Source organism: Oncorhynchus keta, chromosome 34 (genome assembly GCF_023373465.1).
Source record: "Oncorhynchus keta strain PuntledgeMale-10-30-2019 chromosome 34, Oket_V2, whole genome shotgun sequence".
Classification (NCBI taxonomy): Eukaryota; Metazoa; Chordata; class Actinopteri; order Salmoniformes; family Salmonidae; genus Oncorhynchus; species Oncorhynchus keta.
The window spans coordinates 11,067,113-11,091,994 of NC_068454.1; the positions used below are offsets into that span (position 1 = coordinate 11,067,113).

The 24,882-nt window shown below is 48.7% G+C and overlaps 1 protein-coding gene and 1 long non-coding RNA gene across 9 annotated transcripts in view; both read right to left on the reverse strand.

The window, feature by feature from the left end:
* The window catches only part of LOC118366587 (lysine-specific demethylase 6A-like), a 109,738-nt gene that overhangs the window by 19,105 nt on the left and 65,751 nt on the right, over window positions 1–24,882 (reverse strand). For all 6 annotated transcript variants that reach the window (XR_008089746.1, XR_008089745.1, XR_008089744.1 and 3 more), the window contains 11 exons: window positions 21,847–21,969; window positions 21,491–21,568; window positions 17,309–17,416; window positions 16,661–17,146; window positions 14,727–15,706; window positions 10,195–10,324; window positions 6,596–6,701; window positions 3,968–4,173; window positions 1,590–1,636; window positions 486–560; window positions 34–182 (listed from right to left, as the gene is read on the reverse strand). Coding sequence is in view for 3 of the 6 variants with exons in the window: in XM_052493077.1 (XP_052349037.1) it covers window positions 34–182; window positions 486–560; window positions 1,590–1,636; window positions 3,968–4,173; window positions 6,596–6,701; window positions 10,195–10,324; window positions 14,727–15,706; window positions 16,661–17,146; window positions 17,309–17,416; window positions 21,491–21,568; window positions 21,847–21,969 (2,488 nt within the window). In the remaining 3 variants the exon portion in view is untranslated. The remainder of the gene's footprint in view (window positions 1–33; window positions 183–485; window positions 561–1,589; window positions 1,637–3,967; window positions 4,174–6,595; window positions 6,702–10,194; window positions 10,325–14,726; window positions 15,707–16,660; window positions 17,147–17,308; window positions 17,417–21,490; window positions 21,569–21,846; window positions 21,970–24,882) is intronic.
* Window positions 22,280–24,657, reverse strand: LOC127914989 (uncharacterized). 3 transcript variants are annotated; one of them, XR_008089748.1, is made up of 4 exons: window positions 24,520–24,657; window positions 24,196–24,363; window positions 23,368–23,493; window positions 22,280–22,898 (listed from the first exon to the last, which is right to left on the reverse strand). It is a non-coding gene; the product is annotated as an uncharacterized LOC127914989 (long non-coding RNA). The 3 variants fall into 3 exon arrangements; XR_008089750.1 differs by lacking the exon at window positions 22,280–22,898 and adding an exon at window positions 24,082–24,165 and having other exon boundaries at window positions 23,264–23,409; XR_008089749.1 differs by lacking the exon at window positions 22,280–22,898 and having other exon boundaries at window positions 23,264–23,409; window positions 24,082–24,363.

The following is a 24,882-nucleotide window of genomic DNA, read 5'->3' on the forward strand; positions in this document are numbered from 1 at the left end:
GTTGCATTTAGGTGTGTGTGTGTCTGTGTGTACCTGGCGTCCTACTCCCAGGGACCTTCATGTAAAGCTGGACAGTGTTCATGCCCAGGATGGTGTGTCCTACGTGGCTGAGCAGGTTTCCAGCAGACACCACCCTGGCAAAGGCTGGCAGCTTACTGAGCTCCTGCAGATGCAGTTTCCACCTTGGATGAGGTCAGAGGACAAGGGTCAGCACTAAACTCTACAGCACAGACACACACCGCACCCAACCTCAGAGATCCTCATCATGATAACAATGCCTAATCCAAAACCAGCCCTTCTTCCTAAGCCATACCTCGTGTCTGTTTCTACCACCAAATGGTCTGGAGACAGCTCCACCTGTAGACCCTAACCAGTCTGTTTTTGGACCATGTGATATAATCTGGTTTACATGAAAAGGTCAAACTAAAGTCTCTCGTTAACCGAACTACATAATGTTGTCAGTGAGAGTTGTGTGGAACACTTACTTCCTATCGTCGGACAGGTCGATGTTGGTGCCAAACTTGATGTGTTTGAAGGGCCCTTTCTTCCGGCACACCACACTGCAGGATCATGGGAGATGTAGTTTAGACCGAGCAGAGCGATATGACACACAGACCGAGACAGAGGGACAGACGGCCAGGGAGGGACAGAGACAGACAGAGGTCCAGGGAGGGAGGGAGGGACAGAGACAGACAAACGGCCAGGGAGGGAGGGAGGGACAGAGACAGACAGACGGCCAGGGAGGGAGGGAGGGACAGACAGACGGCCAGGGAGGGGAGGGAGGGACAGAGACAGACAGACGGCCAGGGAGGGAGGGAGGGACAGAGACAGACAGACGGCCAGGGAGGGAGGGAGGGACAGAGACAGACAGACGGCCAGGGAGGGAGGGAGGGACAGAGACAGACAGACGGCCAGGGAGGGAGGGAGGGACAGAGACAGACAGACGGCCAGGGAGGGAGGGAGGGACAGAGACAGACAGACGGCCAGGGAGGGAGGGAGGGACAGAGACAGACAGACGGCCAGGGAGGGAGGGAGGGACAGAGACCGACAGACGGCCAGGGAGGGAGGGAGGGACAGAGACCGACAGACGGCCAGGGAGGGAGGGAGGGACAGAGACAGACAGACGGCCAGGGAGGGAGGGAGGGACAGAGACAGACAGACGGCCAGGGAGGGAGGGAGGGACAGAGACAGACAGACGGCCAGGGAGGGAGGGAGGGACAGAGACCGACAGACGGCCAGGGGAGGGGGACAGAGACAGACAGACAGACGGCCAGGGAGGGAGGGAGGACAGAGACAGACAAAGAGGGAGGGACAGAGACCGACAGACGGCCAGGGAGGGAGGGAGGGACAGAGACAGACAGACGGCCAGGGAGGGAGGGAGGGACAGAGACAGACAGACGGCCAGGGAGGGAGGGAGGGACAGAGACAGACAGACGGCCAGGGAGGGAGGGAGGGACAGAGACAGACAGACGGCCAGGGAGGGAGGGAGGGACAGAGACAGACAGACGGCCAGGGAGGGAGGGAGGGACAGAGACCGACAGACGGCCAGGGAGGGAGGGAGGGACAGAGACAGACAGAGGGCATCTTACCTCTCTGCGTTGGCTGCCTCTGCTTCCAACTCCATCTTCTTCTCCTCCTGGGAAATACATTCAATATAGATTTACATTGTTTCGTTTGAGTGACAGAGTCAGGAGAGAACATGTGAATATTCAGTGTCTGACAGGGGTTGGTTCTCAGCACAGTAAACACACGGCCTTTCAGAGAACAGGACCCAGCTCAACAAGGTATTGTATTGAGAGCATTTGCAATGGTGATGGTTCTCTGTGTCGGTCTGTCTGTGTGCCAGTCACGGACCAGGATGTCTTGCTCCCAGGCAGACTAAATAACCTTTTTGCCCGCTTTGAGGACAATACAGTGCCACTGACACGGCCTGCAACGAAAACATGCGGACTCTCCTTCACTGCAGCCGAGGAAGACATTTAAACGTGTTAACCCTCGCAAGGCTGCAGGCCCAGACGGCATCCCCAGCCGCGCCCTCAGAGCATGCGCAGACCAGCTGGCCGGTGTGTTTACGGACATATTCAATCAATCCCTATACCAGTCTGCTGTTCCCACATGCTTCAAGAGGGCCACCACTGTTCCTGTTCCCAAGAAAGCTAAGGTAACTGAGCTAAACGACTACCGCCCGTAGCACTCACTTCCGTCATCATGAAGTGCTTTGAGAGACTAGTCAAGGACCATATCACCTCCACCCTACCTGACACCCTAGACCCACTCCAATTTGCTTACCGCCCAAAAAGGTCCACAGACAATGCAATCTCAACCACACTGCACACTGCCCTAACCCATCTGGACAAGAGGAATACCTATGTGAGAATGCTGTACATTGACTACAGCTCGGCATTCAACACAATAGTACCCTCCAAGCTCATCATCAAGCTCGAGACCCTGGGTCTCGACCCCGCCCTGTGCAACTGGGTACTGGACTTCCTGACAGGCCGTCCCCAGGTGGTGAGGGTAGGCAACAACATCTCCACCCCGCTGATCCTCAACACTGGGGCCCCACAAGGGTGCGTTCTGAGCCCTCTCCTGTACTCCCTGTTCACCCACGACTGCGTAGCCACGCACGCCTCCAACTCAATCATCAAGTTTGCGGACGACACAACAGTGGTAGGCTTGATGACGAGACGACCTACAGGGAGGAGGTGAGGGCCCTCGGAGTGTGGTGTCAGGAAAATAACCTCACACTCAACGTCAACAAAACTAAGGAGATTATTGTGGACTTCAGGAAGCAGCAGAGGGAACACCCCCCTATCCACATCGATGGAACAGTAGTGGAGAGGGTAGCAAGTTTTAAGTTCCTCGGCATACACATTACAGACAAACTGAATTGGTCCACTCACACAGACAGTATCGTGAAGAAGGAGCAGCAGCGCCTCTTCAACCTCAGGAGGCTGAAGAAATTCGGCTTGTCACCAAAAGCACTCACAAACTTCTACAGATGCACAATCGAGAGCATCCTGGCGGGCTGCATCACCGCCTGGTACGGCAACTGCTCCGCCCACAACCGTAAGGCTCTCCAGAGGGTAGTGAGGTCTGCACAACGCATCACCGGGGACAAACTACCTGCCCTCCAGGACACCTACACCACCCGATGTCACAGGAAGGCCATAACGATCATCAAGGACAACAACCACCCGAACCACTGCCTGTTCACCCCGCTATCATCCAGAAGGCGAGGTCAGTACAGGTGCATCAAAGCAGGGACCGAGAGACTGAAAAACAGCTTCTATCTCAAGGCCATCAGACTGTTAAACAGCCACCACTAACATTGAGTGGCTGCTGCCAACACACTGACACTGACTCAACTCCAGCCACTTTAATAATGGGAATTGATGGGAAATGATGTAAATATATCACTTGCCACTTTAAACAATGCTACCTAAGATAATGTTACATACCCTACATTATTCATCTCATATGCATACGTATATACTGTACTCTATATCATCGACTGCATCCTTATGTAATACATGTATCACTAGCCACTTTAACTATGCCACTTTGTTTACATACTCATCTCATATGTATATACTGTACTCTATCATCTACTGCATCCTTATGTAATACATGTATCACTAGCCACTTTAACTATGCCACTTTGTTTACATACTCATCTTATATGTATATACTGTACTCGATACCATCTACTGTATCTTGCCTATGCTGCTCTGTACCATCACTCATTCATATATCCTTATGTACATATTCTTTATCCCCTTACACTGTGTATAAGACAGTAGTTTTGGAATTGTTAGTTAGATGACTTGTTGGTTATTACTGCATTGTCGGAACTAGAAGCACAAGCATTTCGCTACACTCGCATTAACATCTGCTAACCATGTGTATGTGACAAATAAAATTTTATTTGATTTGCCTGTATCCTTCAGCCGCTCCCTCTACTAACCCGTAGTGAATCCTGGAAGGACGACGCCTGGTATTGGGCGTACTTGGCGATGGTGGTGTGTGACTGGCTGCTCTGGCAGCGCCACATCTTCCTGGTGCCGCTCAGGTCCCAGTTCTCATCGGTGGGCTGAGACAGCTGAGTCCGCACCTCCACCAGGTGGTCTGGGTTAGCCTCCACCAGGGACTTAGTAGAGAACAGACCCAGGTCTGACAGAGTGGGGGAGAAGGGTGGAGGGAGAGAGAGACGGGTGGAGGGAGAGAGAGAGACAGAGAGCAAGAGAGAGAGACGGGTGGAGGGAGAGAGAGACAGAGAGCAAGAGAGAGAGACGGGTGGAGGGAGAGAGAGAGACGGGTGGAGGGAGAGAGAGACGGGTGGAGGGAGAGAGAGACAGAGAGGAGGGAGAGAGACGGGTGGAGGGAGAGAGAGACAGGGAGGAGAGAGAGAGACGGGTGGAGGAGAGAGAGACAGAGAGCAAGAGAGAGAGACGGGTGGAAGGGAGAGAGACAGAGAGCAAGAGAGAGAGACGGGTGGAGGGAGAGAGACAGAGAGCAAGAGAGAGAGACGGGTGGAGGGAGAGAGAGACGGGTGGAGGGAGAGAGAGACGGGTGGAGGGAGAGAGAGACGGGTGGAGGGAGAGAGAGACGGGTGGAGGGAGAGAGAGACGGGTGGAGGGAGAGAGAGACAGAGAGCAAGAGAGAGAGACGGGTGGAGGGAGAGAGAGACAGAGAGCAGAGAGAGAGAGACGGGTGGAGGGAGAGAGAGACAGAGAGCAAGAGAGAGAGACGGGTGGAGGGAGAGAGAGACAGAGAGCAAGAGAGAGAGACGGGTGGAGGGAGAGAGAGACAGAGAGCAAGAGAGAGAGACGGGTGGAGGGAGAGAGACAGAGAGCAAGAGAGAGAGACGGGTGGAGGGAGAGAGAGACAGAGAGCAAGAGAGAGAGAGACGGGTGGAGGGAGAGAGAGACAGAGAGCAAGAGAGAGAGACGGGTGGAGGGAGAGAGAGACAGAGAGCAAGAGAGAGAGACGGGTGGAGGGAGAGAGACAGAGAGCGAGAAGGGTGGAGGGAGGGAAACAGCGAGGGAGAGGAAAGAAGTGGGAGACAGAGAAAGGGATGGGAAATGAGGAGAGATAAAAAGAGAAAGGTGATGTTTAGTAAACTCACAACTTGCATCTGCAAAAAACATGTCACTTCAGCTAATTCCTGACAGCATGGCTGAAAAGTCTTTCCCAGTGCAGTTAAACAAAGAGTTCAGAAGCACTCTAGCTTAATGAAATACAAACTATTTATCCATCCAGATATTTTGAGTGAGTTTCAAGCAGGTACACTAGGGGCACCGTACTACTATGACTGACCCTGTAAAACAACACCTATCATACTACTATGACTGACCCTGTAAAACAACACCTATCATACTACTATGACTGACCCTGTAAAACAACACCTATCATACTACTATGACTGACCCTGTAAAACAACACCTATCATACTACTATGACTGACCCTGTAAAACAACACCTATCATACTACTATGACTGACCCTGTAAAACAACACCTATCATACTACTATGACTGACCCTGTAAAAAACAACACCTATCATACTATTATGTCTGACCCTGTAAAACAACACCTATCATACTACTATGACTGACCCTGTAAAACAACACCTATCATACTATTATGTCTGACCCTGTAAAACAACACCTATCATACTACTATGTCTGACCCTGTAAAACAACACCTATCATACTACTATGTCTGACCCTGTAAAACAACACCTATCATACTACTATGACTGACCCTGTACAACAACACCTATCATACTACTGATGTAAAACAACACCTATCATACTACTGACCCTGTAAAACAACACCTATCATACTACTACTGACCCTGTAAAACAACACCTATCATACTACTATGACTGACCCTGTAAAACAACACATTACACTGTACCTATCATACTACTATGACTGACCCTGTAAAACAACACCTACCATACTACTATGTCTGACCCTGTAAAACAACACCTATCATACTACTATGACTGACCCTGTAAAACAACACCTATCATACTACTATGACTGACCCTGTAAAACAACACATTACACTACACCTATCCAGTGTGTGTTGATGCAACAGTAGAGAACTGATGGCGTGAGGGAGTCAATATATTTTCTATGCAGCAAATACTTTTCTCCACATGCTACATTGAATGTAATGACACTCTCTGCCGGCAGGTGGTGCTGTTCTCATACATGTAAAAGTTGTTCAACAGACACACACACACACACTCCCCCCAAGCCAGTGAATGAATGCGCACACACACACACCCCCCAAGCCAGTGAATGAATGCGCATACACACACACACACACCCCAAGCCAGTGAATGAATGCGCGCACACACACACACACACACACACACACACACACACACACACACACACACACACACACACACACACACACACACACACACACACACACACACACACACACACACACATATATAGCTTTACTACGTTAAACAAAAATGAGACAGAAGGACTAGACAGTTGACTGGAATGCGACCAGCAGCAGTATTGTGTGTAATGGCGGTATATGACTGCCAGCCGTGTGTGTAACTCACCCAGTTTGAGCGCCCCGGCCAGCCCTCTGATGACAGTGACAGGGTTGGAGGGGTTGGTGCAGAACTGGTGAAGCGGAGGGAAGAAGGCATCTCTCTTATTCTCCAGCTACACACCATGGGAGAAACAGACAGATCAGAGACCACACACACACACACACACACACACACACACACACACACACACACACACACACACACACTCTAATGTCGAGTATAGCCAAACCACACTACCAAACTGTAACCAACTGACTACCAAATGATTTACATTTAAGTCATTTAGCAGATGCTCTTATCCAGAGCAACATACAGGAGCAATTAGGGTTAAGTGCATTGCTCAAGGGCACGTCGACAGAGCCTCGTCAGCTCGGGCATTCGAACCAGCAACCTTTCAGTTACTGGCCAAACGCTCTTACCACTAGCCTACCAGCCCACCTCTAACCACCAGCCCACCTGCTGCCCTAAATGTTGACTTGAAATGCAAACTAGACCATTAGTTGTAATAAACACTAAGACCATAGAGCCCAGGCCAGCCACAGAGCCCAGGCCAGCCACAGAGCCCAGGCCAGCCACAGAGCCCAGGCCAGCCACAGAGCCCAGGCCAGCCACAGAGCCCAGGCCAGCCACAGAGCCCAGGCCAGCCACAGAGCCCAGGCCAGCCATAGAGCCCAGGCCAGCCACAGAGCCCAGGCCAGCCACAGAGCCCAGCCATAGAGCCCAGGCCACCCATAGAGCCCAGGCCAGCCACAGAGCCCAGGCCAGCCCAGGCCAGCCATAGAGCCCAGGCCAGCCATAGAGCCCAGGCCAGCCACAGAGCCCAGGCCAGCCACAGAGCCCAGGGCCAGCCCAGGCCAGCCATAGAGCCCAGGCCAGCCATAGAGCCCAGGCCAGCCACAGAGCCCAGGCCAGCCACAGAGCCCAGGCCAGCCACAGAGCCCAGGCCAGCCCAGGCCACCCATAGAGCCCAGGCCACCCATAGAGCCCAGGCCAGCCATAGAGCCCAGGCCAGCCATAGAGCCCAGGCCACCCATAGAGCCCAGGCCACCCATAGAGCCCAGGCCAGCCATAGAGCCCAGGCCAGCCATAGAGCCCAGGCCACCCATAGAGCCCAGGCCAGCCATAGAGCCCAGGCCAGCCATAGAGCCCAGGCCACCCATAGAGCCCAGGCCAGCCATAGAGCCCAGGCTAGTAGGAACGACAACTACATTTATCTGAGAGAGTAAAAAGCACAGGAATGAAATTCCAACCAGGGTTTCTGTTAGGAAAATGAGGCGCAGGATATTTGACCGGCAACATTATAAATTTACCGGACATAGGAGAAATCTGCCGGACCCATATGCATAACCTGATTAGGGCGTCCACCCACAGTGCTCAGAGTGACATCACACTTAGAATATGGTAATTCATATTAACAGAACATGCAGGTCGAGGATGCAACTTTAAAAAGTAATGAGTCTGACGCAACAGATCAGAACGTTCATCTTAAAATATGAATAAGCTATTATTTATTCACATTACAAGCGCAGCAATGCGCACAAGGCAGTAGTAGGCTACAAGTGAATGTTTGTTCCATAATGCAAATGGCAGGAAACCAGTGTCAAAAGGGCGCCTGTCACACAAACGGTGACAGAGATTCAAATATCTGTTAGAAATGTAGAAAGAAAAGAGATCTAATAGGCTACTTTGAAGACATGCCTCATGTGTTTTAAAATGTTCAGGTTTCAAACACTTAAGTAGTCACAGCCTACTGCCGTCAGCTCATTGCAAAGTGGCGTGTGACACGCTGATGAAGCCTGTCTTCTGATGGTTGTTTGAGATGCTGCAGCAGCAGCTCTCACGTTGATGAAACCTGCCTTCTGATGGTTGTTTGAGATGCTGCAGCAGCAGCTCTCACACTGATGAAGCCTGCCTTCTGATGGTTGTTTGAGATGCTGCAGCAGCAGCTCTCACGCTGATGAAGCCTGCCTTCTGATGGTTGTTTGAGATGCTGCAGCAGCAGCTCTCACGCTGATGAAGCCTGCCTTCTGATGGTTGTTTGAGATGCAGCAGCAGCAGCTCTCACGCTGATGAAACCTGCCTTCTGATGGTTGTTTGAGATGCTGCAGCAGCAGCTCTCACGCTGATGAAACCTGCCTTCTGATGGTTGTTTGAGATGCTGAAGCAGCCGCCCTCACGCTGATGAAACCTGTCTTCTGATGGTTGTTTGAGATGCTGCAGCAGCAGCCCTCACGCTGATGAAACCTGCCTTCTGATGGTTGTTTGAGATTCTGCAGCAGCAGCTCTCACGCTGATGAAACCTGCCTTCTGATGGTTGTTTGAGATGCTGAAGCAGCCGCCCTCACGCTGATGAAACCTGTCTTCTGATGGTTGTTTGAGATGCTGCAGCAGCAGCCCTCACGCTGATGAAACCTGCCTTCTGATGGTTGTTTGAGATGCTGAAGCAGCCGCCCTCACGCTGATGAAACCTGTCTTCTGATGGTTGTTTGAGATGCTGCAGCAGCAGCCCTCACGCTGATGAAACCTGCCCTGCAGCAGCAGCTTCACGCTGATGAAGCCTGCCTTCTGATGGTTGTTTGAGATGCTGAAGCAGCCGCCCTCACGCTGATGAAACCTGTCTTCTGATGGTTGTTTGAGATGCTGCAGCAGCAGCCCTCACGCTGATGAAACCTGCCTTCTGATGGTTGTTTGAGATGCTGCAGCAGCAGCTCTCACGCTGATGAAGCCTGCCTTCTGATGGTTGTTTGAGATGCTGCAGCAGCAGCCCTCACGCTGATGAAACCTGCCTTCTGATGGTTGTTTGAGATGCTGCAGCAGCAGCCCTCACGCTGATGAAACCTGTCTTCTGATGGTTGTTTGAGATGCTGAAGCAGCGCCCTCACGCTGATGAAGCCTGCCTTCTGATGGTTGTTTGAGATGCTGCAGCAGCAGCCCTCACGCTGATGAAGCCTGCCTTCTGATGGTTGTTTGAGATGCTGCAGCAGCAGCTCTCACGCTGATGAAACCTGCCTTCTGATGGTTGTTTGAGATGCTGCAGCAGCAGCTCTCACGCTGATGAAACCTGCCTTCTGATGGTTGTTTGAGATGCTGCAGCAGCAGCTCTCACGCTGATGAAACCTGCCTTCTGATGGTTGTTTGAGATGCTGCAGCAGCAGCTCTCACGCTGATGAAACCTGCCTTCTGATGGTTGTTTGAGATGCTGCAGCAGCAGCTCTCACGCTGATGAAACCTGCCTTCTGATGGTTGTTTGAGATTCTGCAGCAGCAGCTCTCACGCTGTCTGACAGATTTACTGCTCCTCTGTATCTGTATGTTGTATGCGTGTGATAAATAAGATATGTAATGAATATACTGTAGCCTACACACACACACACACACACACACACACCAATTTAATTCCACTAAATTCTGCAAATTCAAGAGGCTAAAAAGCCTCATTTCACAGTGGGATTTTTTCTTCTTCTCCCGGACAATTGGCCAGCGCCAATTTCATTCATCTGCTTTTCTAAAAATAAAAATAGTCCAAAAGCCGACTATTACAGGCTAACGGAAACCCTAATCCCAACATACAGACATGAGTAAAAACCCTCACAGCTATTTACTCACGTAGATACTGGGTGTGGAGGGGTTGAGTTTGTCCTTCGGCAGCGAGGGTGAGGGGGGCAGGGGGGGCCTAGGCGGGGGACACTGATCAAGGAGGATACTGCTGCCGGACAGGCCATTCTTCCCCAGGTTCCTAAAGACACAGGGGGGGGGTGATAGAGAAAACACCAGGTCTCAGAAACAGTGTTTTTAAACTGTTCCAATAACAATGCTTTTTGTTGTATCTCTCCCATCTCTCCTCTTTAATTGGCTTGGTGAGACAGCACAGATCACTTTTCAGCTAAGAGCAGCAGCACAAACTAACACGATGAATCTGGAGTCTAGACATGCATTGTGGAGCGGAAAACAGATCACTGTTAAAACAGATTCCAGATTAACTGGTACTATGGCTGTTTGCACAGGCAGTCAGATAAACAGTTTTTATTTGACTTTTGACAAATCAGATCAGCTTTGGGGAAAAAGCTCCCCCTGTGCTTTGGGGAAAAAATAAATCTGATGTGAAAATTTGGTCTAAAGACCAAATAGTGAGGGGAAAAAAAGATTCTAATCGGGCTGCCTGTGTAAACAGCCTATTGACGTGCTTCAGTAAGAGAAAGAAGCCGAGAGAAGCAGTTAACCAAAGCTCCAGTCATATACAGAACTCTAGATGTACAGTAGAATAACAGCTATGGCTTAGGTTGTGTACACACAGGGCTTACTGCTCAGGAACTCTACAACCCTGTCAGTTCCTGGCCACTTCCTGTAGACACTAAACAGATGTGCTATTAACAAATAACCCATCCATCCAGACACATCCCCTAGGGCCCAGCCTAGTCACTGGTGTCCACCCGAGGACATCCCCCTAGCCTATCAGAGAGGAAAGCTAGTGGAGATCTGCCATGTTCATCATGTCCAGGTCCTTCAGATCTACACTTTTTATTGATTGTATTTAACTAGGCAAGTCAGTTAAGAACAAATTCTTATTTACAAAGACAGTGGGTTAACTGCCCTGTTCAGGGGCAGAATGACAGATTTTTACCTTGTCAGCTCAGGGATTCGATCTAGCAACCTTTCAGTTACTAGTCCAAAGCTCTAACCACTAGGCGACCTGCCGCCCCCTAATGAGCACAACAATGATGCAACTATTTGGTAACCCAGAGCGGAACGTAACAGGTAAGGCTAACTAAAAGGCAAACTAAGGGTTAACTAAAAGGCTAACTAGGGGTTAACTAAAAGGCTAACTAAAAGGTTAACTAAAGGGTTAACTAAAAGGATAACTAGGGGTTAACTAAAAGGCTAACTAAAGGGTTAACTAACGGGTTAACTAAAAGGCCAACTAAAGGGTTAACTAAAATGCCAACTAAACGGTTAACTAGAAGGCTAACTAAAGGGTTAACTAAAAGGCTAACTAGGGGTTAACTAAAATGCTAACTAGGGGTTAACTAAAAGGCTAACTAAAGGGTTAACGAAAAGGCCAACTAAAGGGTTAACTAAAAGGCTAACCAAGGGTTAACTAGAAGGCTAACCAAGGGTTAACTAGAAGGCTAACTAATGAAAGGGGGATACCTAGTCAGTTGTACAACTGAATGCATTTAACTGAAATGTGTCTTCCACATTTAACCAAACCCCTCTGAATTCTTGCTCAGGGGCGGAACGACAGATTTTTACCTTGTCAGCTCGGGGATTCAAACCTGCAACCTTTCGGGTTACAAGTCCAGCGCTCTAACCACTAGGCTACCTGCCACCAACTAAAGGCTAACTAAGGGCTACAGGCCCTTAAGGCCAGGCTGGCTGGCTACAGCACAAAGACCTTCAAGAGGCAACTCAAACCACAGTTGTCTTTTTCACCAAAATAAATAAGTCATCAGCAACTCAGCCAGCCACCGCAGTCAGCCAGCCTGCCACACCAGTCAGTCAGTCAGTCACACCAGTCAGTCAGCCACACCAGTCAGTCAGTCAGTCAGCCACACCAGTCAGTCAGTCAGTCAGCCAGCCAGCCACACCAGTCAGTCAGTCAGCCAGCCACACCAGTCAGTCAGTCAGTCAGCCACACCAGTCAGTCAGTCAGTCAGCCACACCAGTCAGTGAGTCAGTCAGTCAGCCACACCAGTCAGTCAGCCAGCCAGCCACACCAGTCAGTCAGTCAGCCAGCCACACCAGTCAGTCAGTCAGCCAGCCAGCCACACCAGTCAGTCAGTCAGCCAGCCAGCCACACCAGTCAGTCAGCCAGCCTGCCACACCAGTCAGTCAATCACACCAGTCAGTCACACCAGTCAGTCAGCCAGCCACACCAGTCAGTCAGTCAGCCACACCAGTCAGTCAGTCAGCCACACCAGTCAGTCAGCCAGCCAGCCACATCAGTCAGCCACACCAGTCAGTCAGCCAGCCACACCAGTCAGTCAGTGAGTCAGTCAGCCACACCAGTCAGTCAGTGAGTCAGTCAGCCACACCAGTCAGTCAGTGAGTCAGTCAGCCACACCAGTCAGTCAGTCAGTCAGTCAGCCACACCAGTCAGTCAGTCAGCCACACCAGTCAGTCAGCCGGCCACACCAGTCAGTCAGCCGGCCACACCAGTCAGCCGGACACCAGTCAGCCAGCCACACCAGTCAGTCAGTCAGCCACACCAGTCAGTCAGTCAGCCAGCCAGACCCAGTCAGTCAGCCACACCAGTCGGTCAGCCACACCAGTCAGTCAGTCAGTCAGCCACACCAGTCAGTCAGTCAGTCAGTCAGTCAGTCAGTCACACCAGTCAGTCAGTCCACACCAGCCAGTCAGCCACACCAGTCAGTCAGTCAGCCACACCAGTCAGTCAGTCAGCCACACCAGTCAGTCAGTCACACCAGTAAGTCAGCCACACCAGTCAGTCAGCCACACCAGTCAGTCAGTCAGTCAGCCACACCAGTCAGTCAGTCAGCCACACCAGTCAGTCAGTCAGCCACACCAGTCAGTCAGTCACACCAGTCAGTCAGTCAGCCACACCAGTCAGTCAGCCAGCCACACCAGTCAGCCACACCAGTCAGTCAGCCGGCCACACCAGTCAGTCAGCCGGCCACACCAGTCAGTCAGCCACACCAGTTAGTCAGCCACACCAGTTAGTCAGCCACACCAGTCAGTCAGCCAGCCAGCCACACCAGTCAGTCAGTCAGCCAGCCACACCAGTCAGTCAGCCAGCCAGCCACACCAGTCAGTCAGTCAGCCACACCAGTCAGTCAGTCAGCCAGCCAGCCACACCAGTCAGTCAGTCAGTCAGTCAGCCACACCAGTCAGTCAGTCAGCCACACCAGTCAGTCAGTCAGCCACACCAGTCAGTCAGTCAGTCAGTCAGCCACACCAGTCAGTCAGTCAGTCAGCCACACCAGTCAGTCAGTCAGCCACACCAGTCAGTCAGTCAGCCACACCAGTCAGTCAGCCACACCAGTCAGTCAGTCAGCCACACCAGTCAGTCAGTCAGTCAGTCAGTCAACCACACCAGTCAGTCAGTCAGCCACACCAGTCAGTCAGTCAGCCAGTCAGTCAGTCAGTCAGTCAGTCAGCCACACCAGTCAGTCAGCCACACCAGTCAGTCAGCCACACCAGTCAGCTCCATTTGACTCAGACAGTGAACTCTAGTTAGCCACACCAGTCAGTCAGTCAGTCAGTCAGTCAGCCACACCAGTCAGTCAGTCAGCCACACCAGTCAGTCAGTCAGCCAGCCACACCAGTCAGTCAGCCAGTCAGTCAGCCACACCAGTCAGTCAGCCACACCAGTCAGTCAGTCAGCCACACCAGTCAGTCAGTCAGCAACACCAGTCAGTCAGTCAGCCACACCAGTCAGTCAGTCAGTCAGTCACACCAGTCAGTCAGTCAGCCACACCAGTCAGTCAGTCAGTCAGCCACACCAGTCAGTCAGCCACACCAGTCAGTCAGTCAGTCAGTCAGTCAGCCACACCAGTCAGTCAGTCAGTCAGCCACACCAATCAGTCAGCCACACCAGTCAGCTCCATTTGACTCAGACAGTGAACAGTGAACTCTAGTTAGCCACCACCAGTCAGTCAGTCAGTCAGCCACACCAGTCAGTCAGTCAGTCAGCCACACCAGTCAGTCAGTCAGCCACACCAGTCAGTCCATTTGTCAGCCACACCAGTCAGTCAGTCAGTCAGCCACACCAGTCAGTCCAGCCACACCAGTCAGTCAGTCAGTCAGCAACACAAGTCAGTCAGTCAGTCAACCACACCAGTCAGTCAGTCAGTCAGCCACCACCAGTCAAGTCAGTCAGTCAGCCACACCAGTCAGTCAGTCAGTCAGCCACACCAATCAGTCAGCCACACCAGTCAGCTCCATTTGACTCAGACAGTGAACTCTAGTTAGTATGACATTTATCATGAAACACTGCATAACAACACAGCCTTTACCACATCCATACATACACTCCGATCAAAACGCACAGCCTTTACCACATCCATACATACACTCCGATCAAAACGCACAGCCTTTACCACATCCATACATACACTCCGATGAAAACACAAATGGGCTACAATTGAAGTGTGATGTGACAGAAGGATATGATGTCCTACCTGCATGCTTTGAGCACCTGGTTTGAGCTGGGGTAGATGGATACTGAGGACCATGAGGCCAGGGCTGGCCTTCTGTGAGACAGCTCAGTGGGATCCACTTTGACTGGGCTGCGAGAGTCCTCTAGCCCCTTACCATTGACCTGTGGGGTAGTGGTGGTACCGGTGGTTCCTCTGTTGGGTGGGCTGCTGTTAAGGCTGGCGAGGTTGCTGGCTGTCGGGGGGTTAGTTGAGCGGTGGGAGGAGGGGGTGGTGACGGACATGGCTGAGAGGGGCGAGGACGCCACAGAGTGTTCCGACAGGGGTTTGGGACCTCCATGGTGGACACCCGAGGGGATGTTGTTGACCTTGATGTTATCGTCCGTGGTGGCTCCTTGATTAACGCCACGATGATGATGATGATTATTACTATCGTGGTTTCCATCATCCTTATTATTGTCCTTTCCTCTGAGCAAGGCTGAGAGCTGAGGGTCGTCTGAACTGAACGCGTCCGGAGGAGGAGAGCCGGGCTGGGATTGGCTCCCCGAGCTGTACGTGGTGGTCACCGCCCCCTGCTGGATGTGATTAACCAATCCATGTGTAAGGGCGGTTAGACTGGGACTGAGTAGTGTCCCTGCAGGGGTAGCCAATCCATGTGTAAGGGCGGTTAGACTGGGACTGAGTAGTGTCCCTGCAGGGGTAGCCAATCCGCTGCTGATTCCTAAAGGCGTGGTCTCTTTGGTTTGGGCCCCTGAGGTAGTGGTGGTGGAGGGGAGGGGAGAGGAAGGGAGATAGTTGGGGGCACCACCCCTCTGTGGCGAAGAGGAGAAGGAGGAGAGGGAGGAACAGGAGGAGGAAGAGGAGGCAGGGCAGGACCCGGTGGAATGTCCGACCTGATTTAGACTTTGAGCACCAGGGCCAGCTGCCTGGGTGGGATGGGAGGGGGAGGAAGGGTGTTCTCCATTGGGACCTGCCGAATATGACCCTGGACCTTTGTGAAGCCCCTGACGGAGAAACAAAACAACAACGAACATTAGAGGGTGAGACAAAACATCAACAAACAGAGGGTGAGACAAAACATCAACGAACATTAGAGGGTGAGACAAAACATCAACGAACATTAGAGGGTGAGACAAAACATCAACGAACAGAGGGTGAGACAAAACATCAATGAACATTAGAGGGTGAGACAAAACAGCAATGAACATTAGAGGGTGAGACAAAACAGCAATGAACATTAGAGGGTGAGACAAAACATCAATGAACATTAGAGGGTGAGACAAAACAGCAATGAACATTAGAGGGTGAGACAAAACAGCAATGAACATTAGAGGGTGAGACAAAACAGCAATGAACATTAGAGGGTGAGACAAAACATCAACAAACAGAGGGTGAGACAAAACATCAACGAACATTAGAGAGTGAGACAAAACAGCAATGAACATTAGAGGGTGAGACAAAACAGCAATGAACATTAGAGGGTGAGACAAAACATCAACAAACAGAGGGTGAGACAAAACATCAACGAACATTAGAGAGTGAGACAAAACAGCAATGAACATTAGAGGGTGAGACAAAACAGCAATGAACATTACAGGGTGAGACAAAACATCAATGAACATTAGAGGGTGAGACAAAACAGCAACGAACATTAGAGGGTGAGACAAAACAGCAATGAACATTAGAGGGTGAGACAAAACATCAACGAACATTAGAGAGTGAGACAAAACAGCAATGAACATTAGAGGGTGAGACAAAACAGCAATGAACATTAGAGGGTGAGACAAAACATCAACGAACATTAGAGAGTGAGACAAAACAGCAATGAACATTAGAGGGTGAGACGAAACAAGAAAGAGTGAGTGCTAGAAAGAGTGAGTGCTAAAAGAGAGCTAGAACAAAGGAGATTAGACAGACAATATGAGCAGCTCAACTGAGACAGTACCATCAATATGTACCTCTGGGGAGTTGGTGTGTTGCTGGCTCTTCCAGGCCTCCTCTGCATTACTGGTACTGGTACTGTTACTGCGGTGACTGGTGGTGTTGCTGGTGGGGGTATTGGTACTACTAGTGTTGTTGCTGGTAGGGGTACTGGTATCACTAGCGGCTGTGCAGTTGTGAGGTAGACAGTTCTGCTGCAGGTAAGGCACGTTTCTGTTACTCCTGCCACTTTCCGTTAGACCCCCCGGTAAAGTCCCTGCACCCGGTAAACCGGGAGTGTGATTATTGCCCATGGTCCCCGCCTCCTGATTACCCAGCTGTCCCAGGTGACTTAAAGATAAAGGTCCGTTGGCCATTGGCTGAGGAGTGCAGGGAGGGTGGGCTGTGGTGTGACTGACAGGTGAAGTCCGGGAGAGGGGGTGAGGTGAGGGGAGGGAGTTTGGGGATAGCGAGGGGCCGTTGGGTTGTGTGGGCCACAACTGGCCTGCTGCCTGCTGTTTCACCTAGAAAATAAAAACGGAGAGATGGAAGAGAGACAGAAAACCTGTACTAGCACGTCCTTTTCTTATATATAGCACTCCAAATGTCTTTAAACACTGGAATGGAACGATGGCTTAAGTTATTCATACATAAAGCCACAGGTTTGTTTGAGTGTGTGTATGTACCTGATGTTGATGCTGCTGCATGAGGGAGAACTGGTTTTCCAGCTGATCCAGCATCTGTACCTGTGGTGGTTTCAGACTGGTCCGGTTGGTCCGGAGCTGATCCAGGAGCTAGAGGTGGAGGGAAAGGTATTTAGAACCATCCTTAACTATTTACATTCTGTATTGTTTCGCTTAAGACTTTTATTCTTACTATTCAGTCCTCAAGTTGCTTTGGAAAAGGGCAGAGTCTAAAATTACTCGCATTAAAACCCAGTAAAGCTGATTGATGCTCCACAGCGTCAAACACTGATGTCATTTTGAATCCTGAATCTCCCCCTGTGTGTTTATAGAGACCTACCGTTGAGCTGCAGCTCCCCCTGTGTGTTTATAGAGACCTACCGTTGAGCTGCAGCTCCCCCTGTGTGTTTATAGAGACCTACCGTTGAGCTGCAGCTCCCCCTGTGTGTTTATAGAGACCTACCGTTGAGCTGCAGCTCCCCCTGTGTGTTTATACTAGAGACCTACCGTTGAGCTGCAGCTCCCCCTGTGTGTTTATACTAGAGACCTACCGTTGAGCTGCAGCTCCCCTGTGTGTTTATACTAGAGACCTACCGTTGAGCTGCAGCTCCCCCTGTGTGTTTATAGAGACCTACCGTTGAGCTGCAGCTCCCCCTGTGTGTTTATACTAGAGACCTACCGTTGAGCTGCAGCTCCCCCTGTGTGTTTATACTAGAGACCTACCGTTGAGCTGCAGCTCCCCCTGTGTGTTTATACTAGAGACCTACCGTTGAGCTGCAGCTCCCCTGTGTGTTTATACTAGAGACCTACCGTTGAGCTGCAGCTCCCCCTGTGTGTTTATACTAGAGGCATACCGTTGAGCTGCAGCTCCCCCTGTGTTTATACTAGAGGCATACCGTTGAGCTGCAGCTCCCCCTGTGTGTTTATAGAGACCTACCGTTGAGCTGCAGCTCCCCCTGTGTGTTTATACTAGAGACCTACCGTTGAGCTGCAGCTCCCCCTGTGTGTTTATACTAGAGACCTACCGTTGAGCTGCAGCTCCCCCTGTGTGTTTATACTAGAGGCATACCGTTGAGCTGCAGCTCCCCCTGTGTTTATACTAGAGGCATACCGTTGAGCTGCAGCTCCCCCTGTGTGTTTATACTAGAGACCTACCATTGAGAGTGTCCCTATTTGTGTTATTGGTGACATTTGTTTGTAGCTCCAACAATTTGGTCTGGCCAGTTAGTTTTGTGAGAAGACTTCTTCAAAGTCAGAATGTCCGTCAAATTGATTTTTTTTCAAATCGCAGGTAAAATGAGCCAAAAATATGATGACAAAATATGGATCTAAAATATATAACTACAAATCCTGACTACTTATACATCTCTCAGATACAAACACTTTAAAACATTGTTCGTAAAAATCCAAATAACTTCACAGATCGTCATTGTAAAGGATTTAAACACTGTTTCCCATGCTTCTTCAATGAAGCATAAACAATTAATGAACATGCACCTGTGGAACGGTCATTAAGACACTAACAGCTTACAGACTGTAGTCAATTAAGGTCACAGTCATGAAAACTTAGGACAGTAAAGAGGCCTTTCTCCTGACTCTGAAAAACACCAAAAGGAATATGCTCAGGGCCCCTGCTCATCTGCGTGAACATGCCTTAGGCATGCTGCAACAAGGCATGAGGACCACAGATGTGGCCAGGGAAATAAATGGTAATGTCTGTACTGTGAGACGCCTAAGACAGCGCTACAGGGAGACAGGACGGACAGTGGCAGACCACGTGTAAACAACATCGGTACATGCGAACATCACACCTGCGGGACAGGTACAGGATGGCAACAACAACTGCCCGAGTTACACCAGGAACGCACAATCCCTCTACCAGCGCTCGGACTGTCCGCAATAGGCTGAGAGAGGCTGGTCTGGGGGCGTGTAGGCCTGTTGTCTGGTGAGGACCTGCCTTACATCACCGGCAACAACGTAGTCTATGGGCACAAACCCACCGTCGCTGAACCAGACAGGACTGGCAAAAAGTGCTCTTCACTGACGAGTCGCGGTATTGTCTCACCAGGGGTGATGGTTGGATTCACGTTTATTTTCAAAGGAATGAGCGTTACACCGAGGCTTGTACTCTGGAGCGGGATCGATATGGAGGGTCCGTCATGGTCTGGGGCGGTGTGTCACAGCATCATCGGACTGAGCTTGTTGTCATTGCAGGCAATCTCAACGCTGTGCATTACAGGGAAGACATCCTCCTCCCTCTTCCTGACATGAACCTCTAGCATGACAATACCACCAGCTATACTGCTCGTTCTGTGCGTGATTTCCTGCAAGACAGGAATGTCAGTGTTCTGCCATAGCCAGCGCAGGGCCCGGATCTCAATCTCATTGAGCACGGCTGGGACCTGTTGGAATGGAGGGTGAGGGCTGGGACCTGTTGGAATGGAGGGTGAGGGCTAGGACCTTGGTGGAAGAGTGGGGTAACATCTCACAGCGAGAACTGGCAAAAGTGGTACAGTCCATGAGGAGGAGATGCACTGCCTTACTTAATGCAGCTGGTGGCCACATCAGATACTGTCTGTTACTGTTCATTTTGATTTTGCCCCCCTTTGGTCGGGGACACATTATTTCATTTCTGTTATTCACATGTCTATGGAACATGTTCAGTTTATGTAGCAGTTGTTAAGTTTGCTGAAAATAAACGCAGTTGACAGGATGTTTCTTTTTTTGCTGAGATTATATATATATATTAGAGGCCGACCGATTAATCGGAATGGCCGATTAATTAGAGCCGATTTCAAGTTTTCATAATCTGAAATAGGTATTTTTGGCACCGATTTGCCATTTTTTATATATACCTTTATTTAACTAGGCAAGTCAGTTAAGAACACATTCTTATTTTCAATGACGGCCTAGGAACAGTGGGTTAACTGCCTGTTCAGGGGCAGAACGACAGATTTTCACCTTGTCAGCTCGGAGGATCCAATCTTGCAACCTTACAGTTAACTAGTCCAACGCAATAACGACCTGCCTCTCTCTCGTTGCACTCCAAAAGGAGACTGCAGTATGCCAAGGTAAGTTGCTAGCTAGCATTAAACTTATCTTATAGAAACAATCAATCATAATCCCTCGTTAACTTCACATGGTTGATGATATTACTAGATATTATCTCGCGTGTCCTGCGTTGCATATAATCTGACTGCTCATACAAGTATCTAAGTATCTGACTGAGCGGTGGTAGGCAGAAGTAGGCGCATAAACATTCATTCAAACAGCCCTTTCGTGCGTTTTGCCAGCAGCTCTTCGCTGTCCGTCAAGCATTGCGCTGTTTATGACTTCAAGCCTATCAACTATCAACTCCCCGAGATGAGGCTGGTGTAACTAGTTAGCTAGTTAGCGTGCGCTAAAAGCGTTTCAAACGTCACTCGCTCTGGGCCTTCTAGTAGTTGTTCCCCTTGCTCTGCATGGGTAACGCTGCTTCGATGGTGGCTGTTGTCGTTGTGTTGATGGTTAGAGCCCAGGGAGGAGCGAGGAGAGGGACGGATGCTATACTGTTACACTGGCAATACTAAAGTGCCTATAAGAACATCCAATAGTCAAAGGTTAATGAAATACAAATGGTATAGAGGGAAATAGTCCTATAATTCCAATAATAACTACAACCTAAAACTTCTTACCTGGGAATATTCAAGACTCGTGTTAAAAGGAACCACCAGCTTTCATATGCTCTCATGTTCTGAGCAAGGAACTGAAACATTAGCTTTCTTACATGGCACTTATTGCACTTTTGCTTTCTTCTCCAACACTTGGTTTTTGCATTATTTAAACGAAATTGAACATGTTTCACTATCTACTTGACGCTAAATTGATTTTATTGATGTATTATATTAAGTTAAAATAAGTGTTCATTCAGTATTGTTGTAATTGTCATTATTACAAATAAAAAAAAATTAAAAAAAATCAAATAAATAAATAAAATCGGCCGATTAATCGGTATCGGCTTTTTTTGGTCCTCCAATAATCAGTACCGGCGTTGAAAAATCATAATTGGTCGACCTCTAATAGATATATTTATGTTTTATTTCACAATCAAATGGCTTCATCATCATCTTAAAACAATTACATATGTTAACTTAGTAGATATTGCAATTTATGGGCTTAGACCTATAGGGGTTAACAAATACCCACCTGTAGTCTCTGTGGCGTTAGGTACCAGCTGGGGATCTGCTGTTGTACCGGGTCGTTTGTCCACAAGTCGACACCACTCTGTGCTCAGAGAAAAGAGAGACGCTCGGCAATCTAAATGTTTCATTCAGCGTCATTCCTTTATGCGTTCACCAGTTGTGTGATGGAGTGGACAGTTCCCAGGCTTTAGTACCAGAGCTGGTACTAAGGCACCACATGGATGAAAACTTACTGAAAAAGGGCAGGACTACCTGGACATGTCTAATAAGAAACACTCACTTTAGTTATCCGTTGAAACACATTTGAATGAATGCCTTAATGAATAGGGTCAGTTGGGTGGGTAAAAGACTGAACCCTACCTTAGCTGGGCTGGTGGTGCATTTTCTCTTGGCAGGGCTGGCCTGACTGTCAGTGTGGCTGGGATGGGGAGAGACCTGTGTCTGTACCTGGCCTCCCTCACCTCCCTGGTGGGGCTTACATGCCTGGGGAGGGCAGGAGAGGAGGGGGGAGGGAGGGCAGGAGAGGAGGGGGGAGGCAGGAGAGGAGAGGAAGGTTATAGGGGGAGGCAGGAGAGGAGGGGGAAGGCAGGAGTGGAGGGTTATAGAGGGGGCAGGAGATGAGGGGTATGGGGGCAGGAGAGACCGGCGAGGAGTGGGTGAGTTATAGGGGGAGGCAGGCGAGGAGTGGGAGGGGTGGTGGGGGGGCAGGAAGGAGAGGAGGGTATAGGGGGAGGCAGGTGAGGAGTGGGGGGTGGGGGATAGGAAGGAGAGGAGGGTATAGGGGGGAGGCAGGTGAGGAGTGTGGGGGGATAGGGCGGCAGGAAGGAGAGGAGGGTATAGGGGGGAGGCAGGTGAGGAGTGTGGGGGGATAGGGCGGCAGGAAGGAGAGGAGGGTATAGGGGGGAGGCAGGTGAGGAGTGTGGGGGGATAGGGCGGCAGGAAGGAGAGGAGGGTATAGGGGGGAGGCAGGAGAGGAGTGGGATGGTTACGGGGGGAGGGAAGAGAGGAGGGGGGTCAGAGCAGATGCCACAATCCTGACAACAACCTAAGTGATACTTCTCATCAGGAATCTCAGAGCCAACAAACTGTGTGAAGTCTTTTTTTCTTGGCAAGAGGAATGCGATGAAACATAAGGAACAAAATTATCTGGCTTTACCACCGTTTACCATCAAACCTTTGGTGCCAAGGTAGTTTTAATGTCAAACAGTCATCCAAGAAAAAAAGACAAGACATGCAAGTTGACAATGAATGAAATATTCATAGTCACTAACAGATAAACAGCATATCAGTAGTTTACATTCATTCTGTACATGTCATGTCCAACAGCTAGTCAGGGTGAGGAGATGGGGTGAGAAAAGTGACTTGACTTATGACCTGTACTGCTGTATAATGAACCACACAGAGAATTACACCTGGTAAATCTACTGTATTATGAACCACACAGAGAATTACACCTAGTAAATCTACTGTATAATGAACCACACAGAGAATTACACCTAAATCTCTGTATAATGAACCACACAGAGAAATACACCTAGTAAATCTACTTTTTATGGCAAGAGAATTATACCTAGTAAATCTACTGTATTATGAAACACAGAGAATTACAAAAATCTACTGTATAATGAACCACACAGAGAATTACACCTCAAACTACTGTATTATGAACCCACAGAGAATTACACCTAGTAAATCTACTGTATAATGAACCACACAGAGAATTACACCAAGTAAATCTACTGTATAATGAACCACACAGAGAATTACACCTAGTAAATCTACTGTATTATGAACCACAGAGAATTACACCTAGTAAATCTACTGTATTATGAACCACACAGAGAATTACACCTAGTAAATCTACTGTATTATGAATTACACCTAGTAAATCTACTGTATTATGAACCACACAGAGAATTACACCTGGTAAATCTACTGTATTATGAACCACACAGAGAATTACACCTAGTAAATCTACTGTATTATGAACCACACAGAGAATTACACCTAGTAAATCTACTGTATAATGAACCACACAGAGAATTACACCTAGTAAATCTACTGTATAATGAACCACACAGAGAATTACACCTAGTAAATCTACTGTATTATGAACCACACAGAGAATTATACCTAGTAAATCTACTGTATAATGAACCACACAGAGAATTACACCTAGTAAATCTACTGTATTATGAACCACACAGAGAATTACACCTAGTAAATCTACTGTATAATGAACCACACAGAGAATTACCCCAAGTAAATCTACTGTATAATGAACCACACAGAGAATTACACCTAGTAAATCTACTGTATAATGAACCACACAGAGAATTACACCTAGTAAATCTACTGTATAATGAACCACACAGAGAATTACACCTAGTAAATCTACTGTATTATGAACCACACAGAGAATTATACCTAGTAAATCTACTGTATAATGAACCACACAGAGAATTACACCTAGTAAATCTACTGTATTATGAACCACACAGAGAATTACACCTAGTAAATCTACTGTATAATGAACCACACAGAGAATTACCCCAAGTAAATCTACTGTATAATGAACCACACAGAGAATTACACCTAGTAAATCTACTGTATTATGAACCACACAGAGAATTACACCTAGTAAATCTACTGTATTATGAACCACACAGAGAATTACACCTAGTAAATCTACTGTATTATGAATTACACCTAGTAAATCTACTGTATTATGAACCACACAGAGAATTACACCTAGTAAATCTACTGTATTATGAACCACACAGAGAATTACACCTAGTAAATCTACTGTATTATGAACCACACAGAGAATTACACCTAGTAAATCTACTGTATTATGAACCACACAGAGAATTACACCTAGTAAATCTAATGTATTATGAACCACACAGAGAATTACACCTAGTAAATCTAATGTATTATGAACCACACAGAGAATTACACCTAGTAAATCTACTGTATTATGAACCACACAGAGAATTACACCTAGTAAACCTACTGTATTATGAACCACACCTAGTAAATCTACTGTATTATGAACCACACAGAGAATTACACCTAGTAAATCTACTGTATTATGAACCACACAGAGAATTACACCTAGTAAATCTAATGTATTATGAACCACACAGAGAATTACACCTAGTAAATCTAATGTATTATGAACCACACAGAGAATTACACCTAGTAAATCTACTGTATTATGAACCACACAGAGAATTACACCTAGTAAACCTACTGTATTATGAACCACACCTAGTAAATGTACCGTATGTGAGCTTAGTGTTTGTGAGGGGGATTCTCTCAACTCCTTTGCTTTGTCTGCACTGATACAAAACGTTTCTAAACGGTCAGGCGAATGCAGAGAAGGCTACAGAG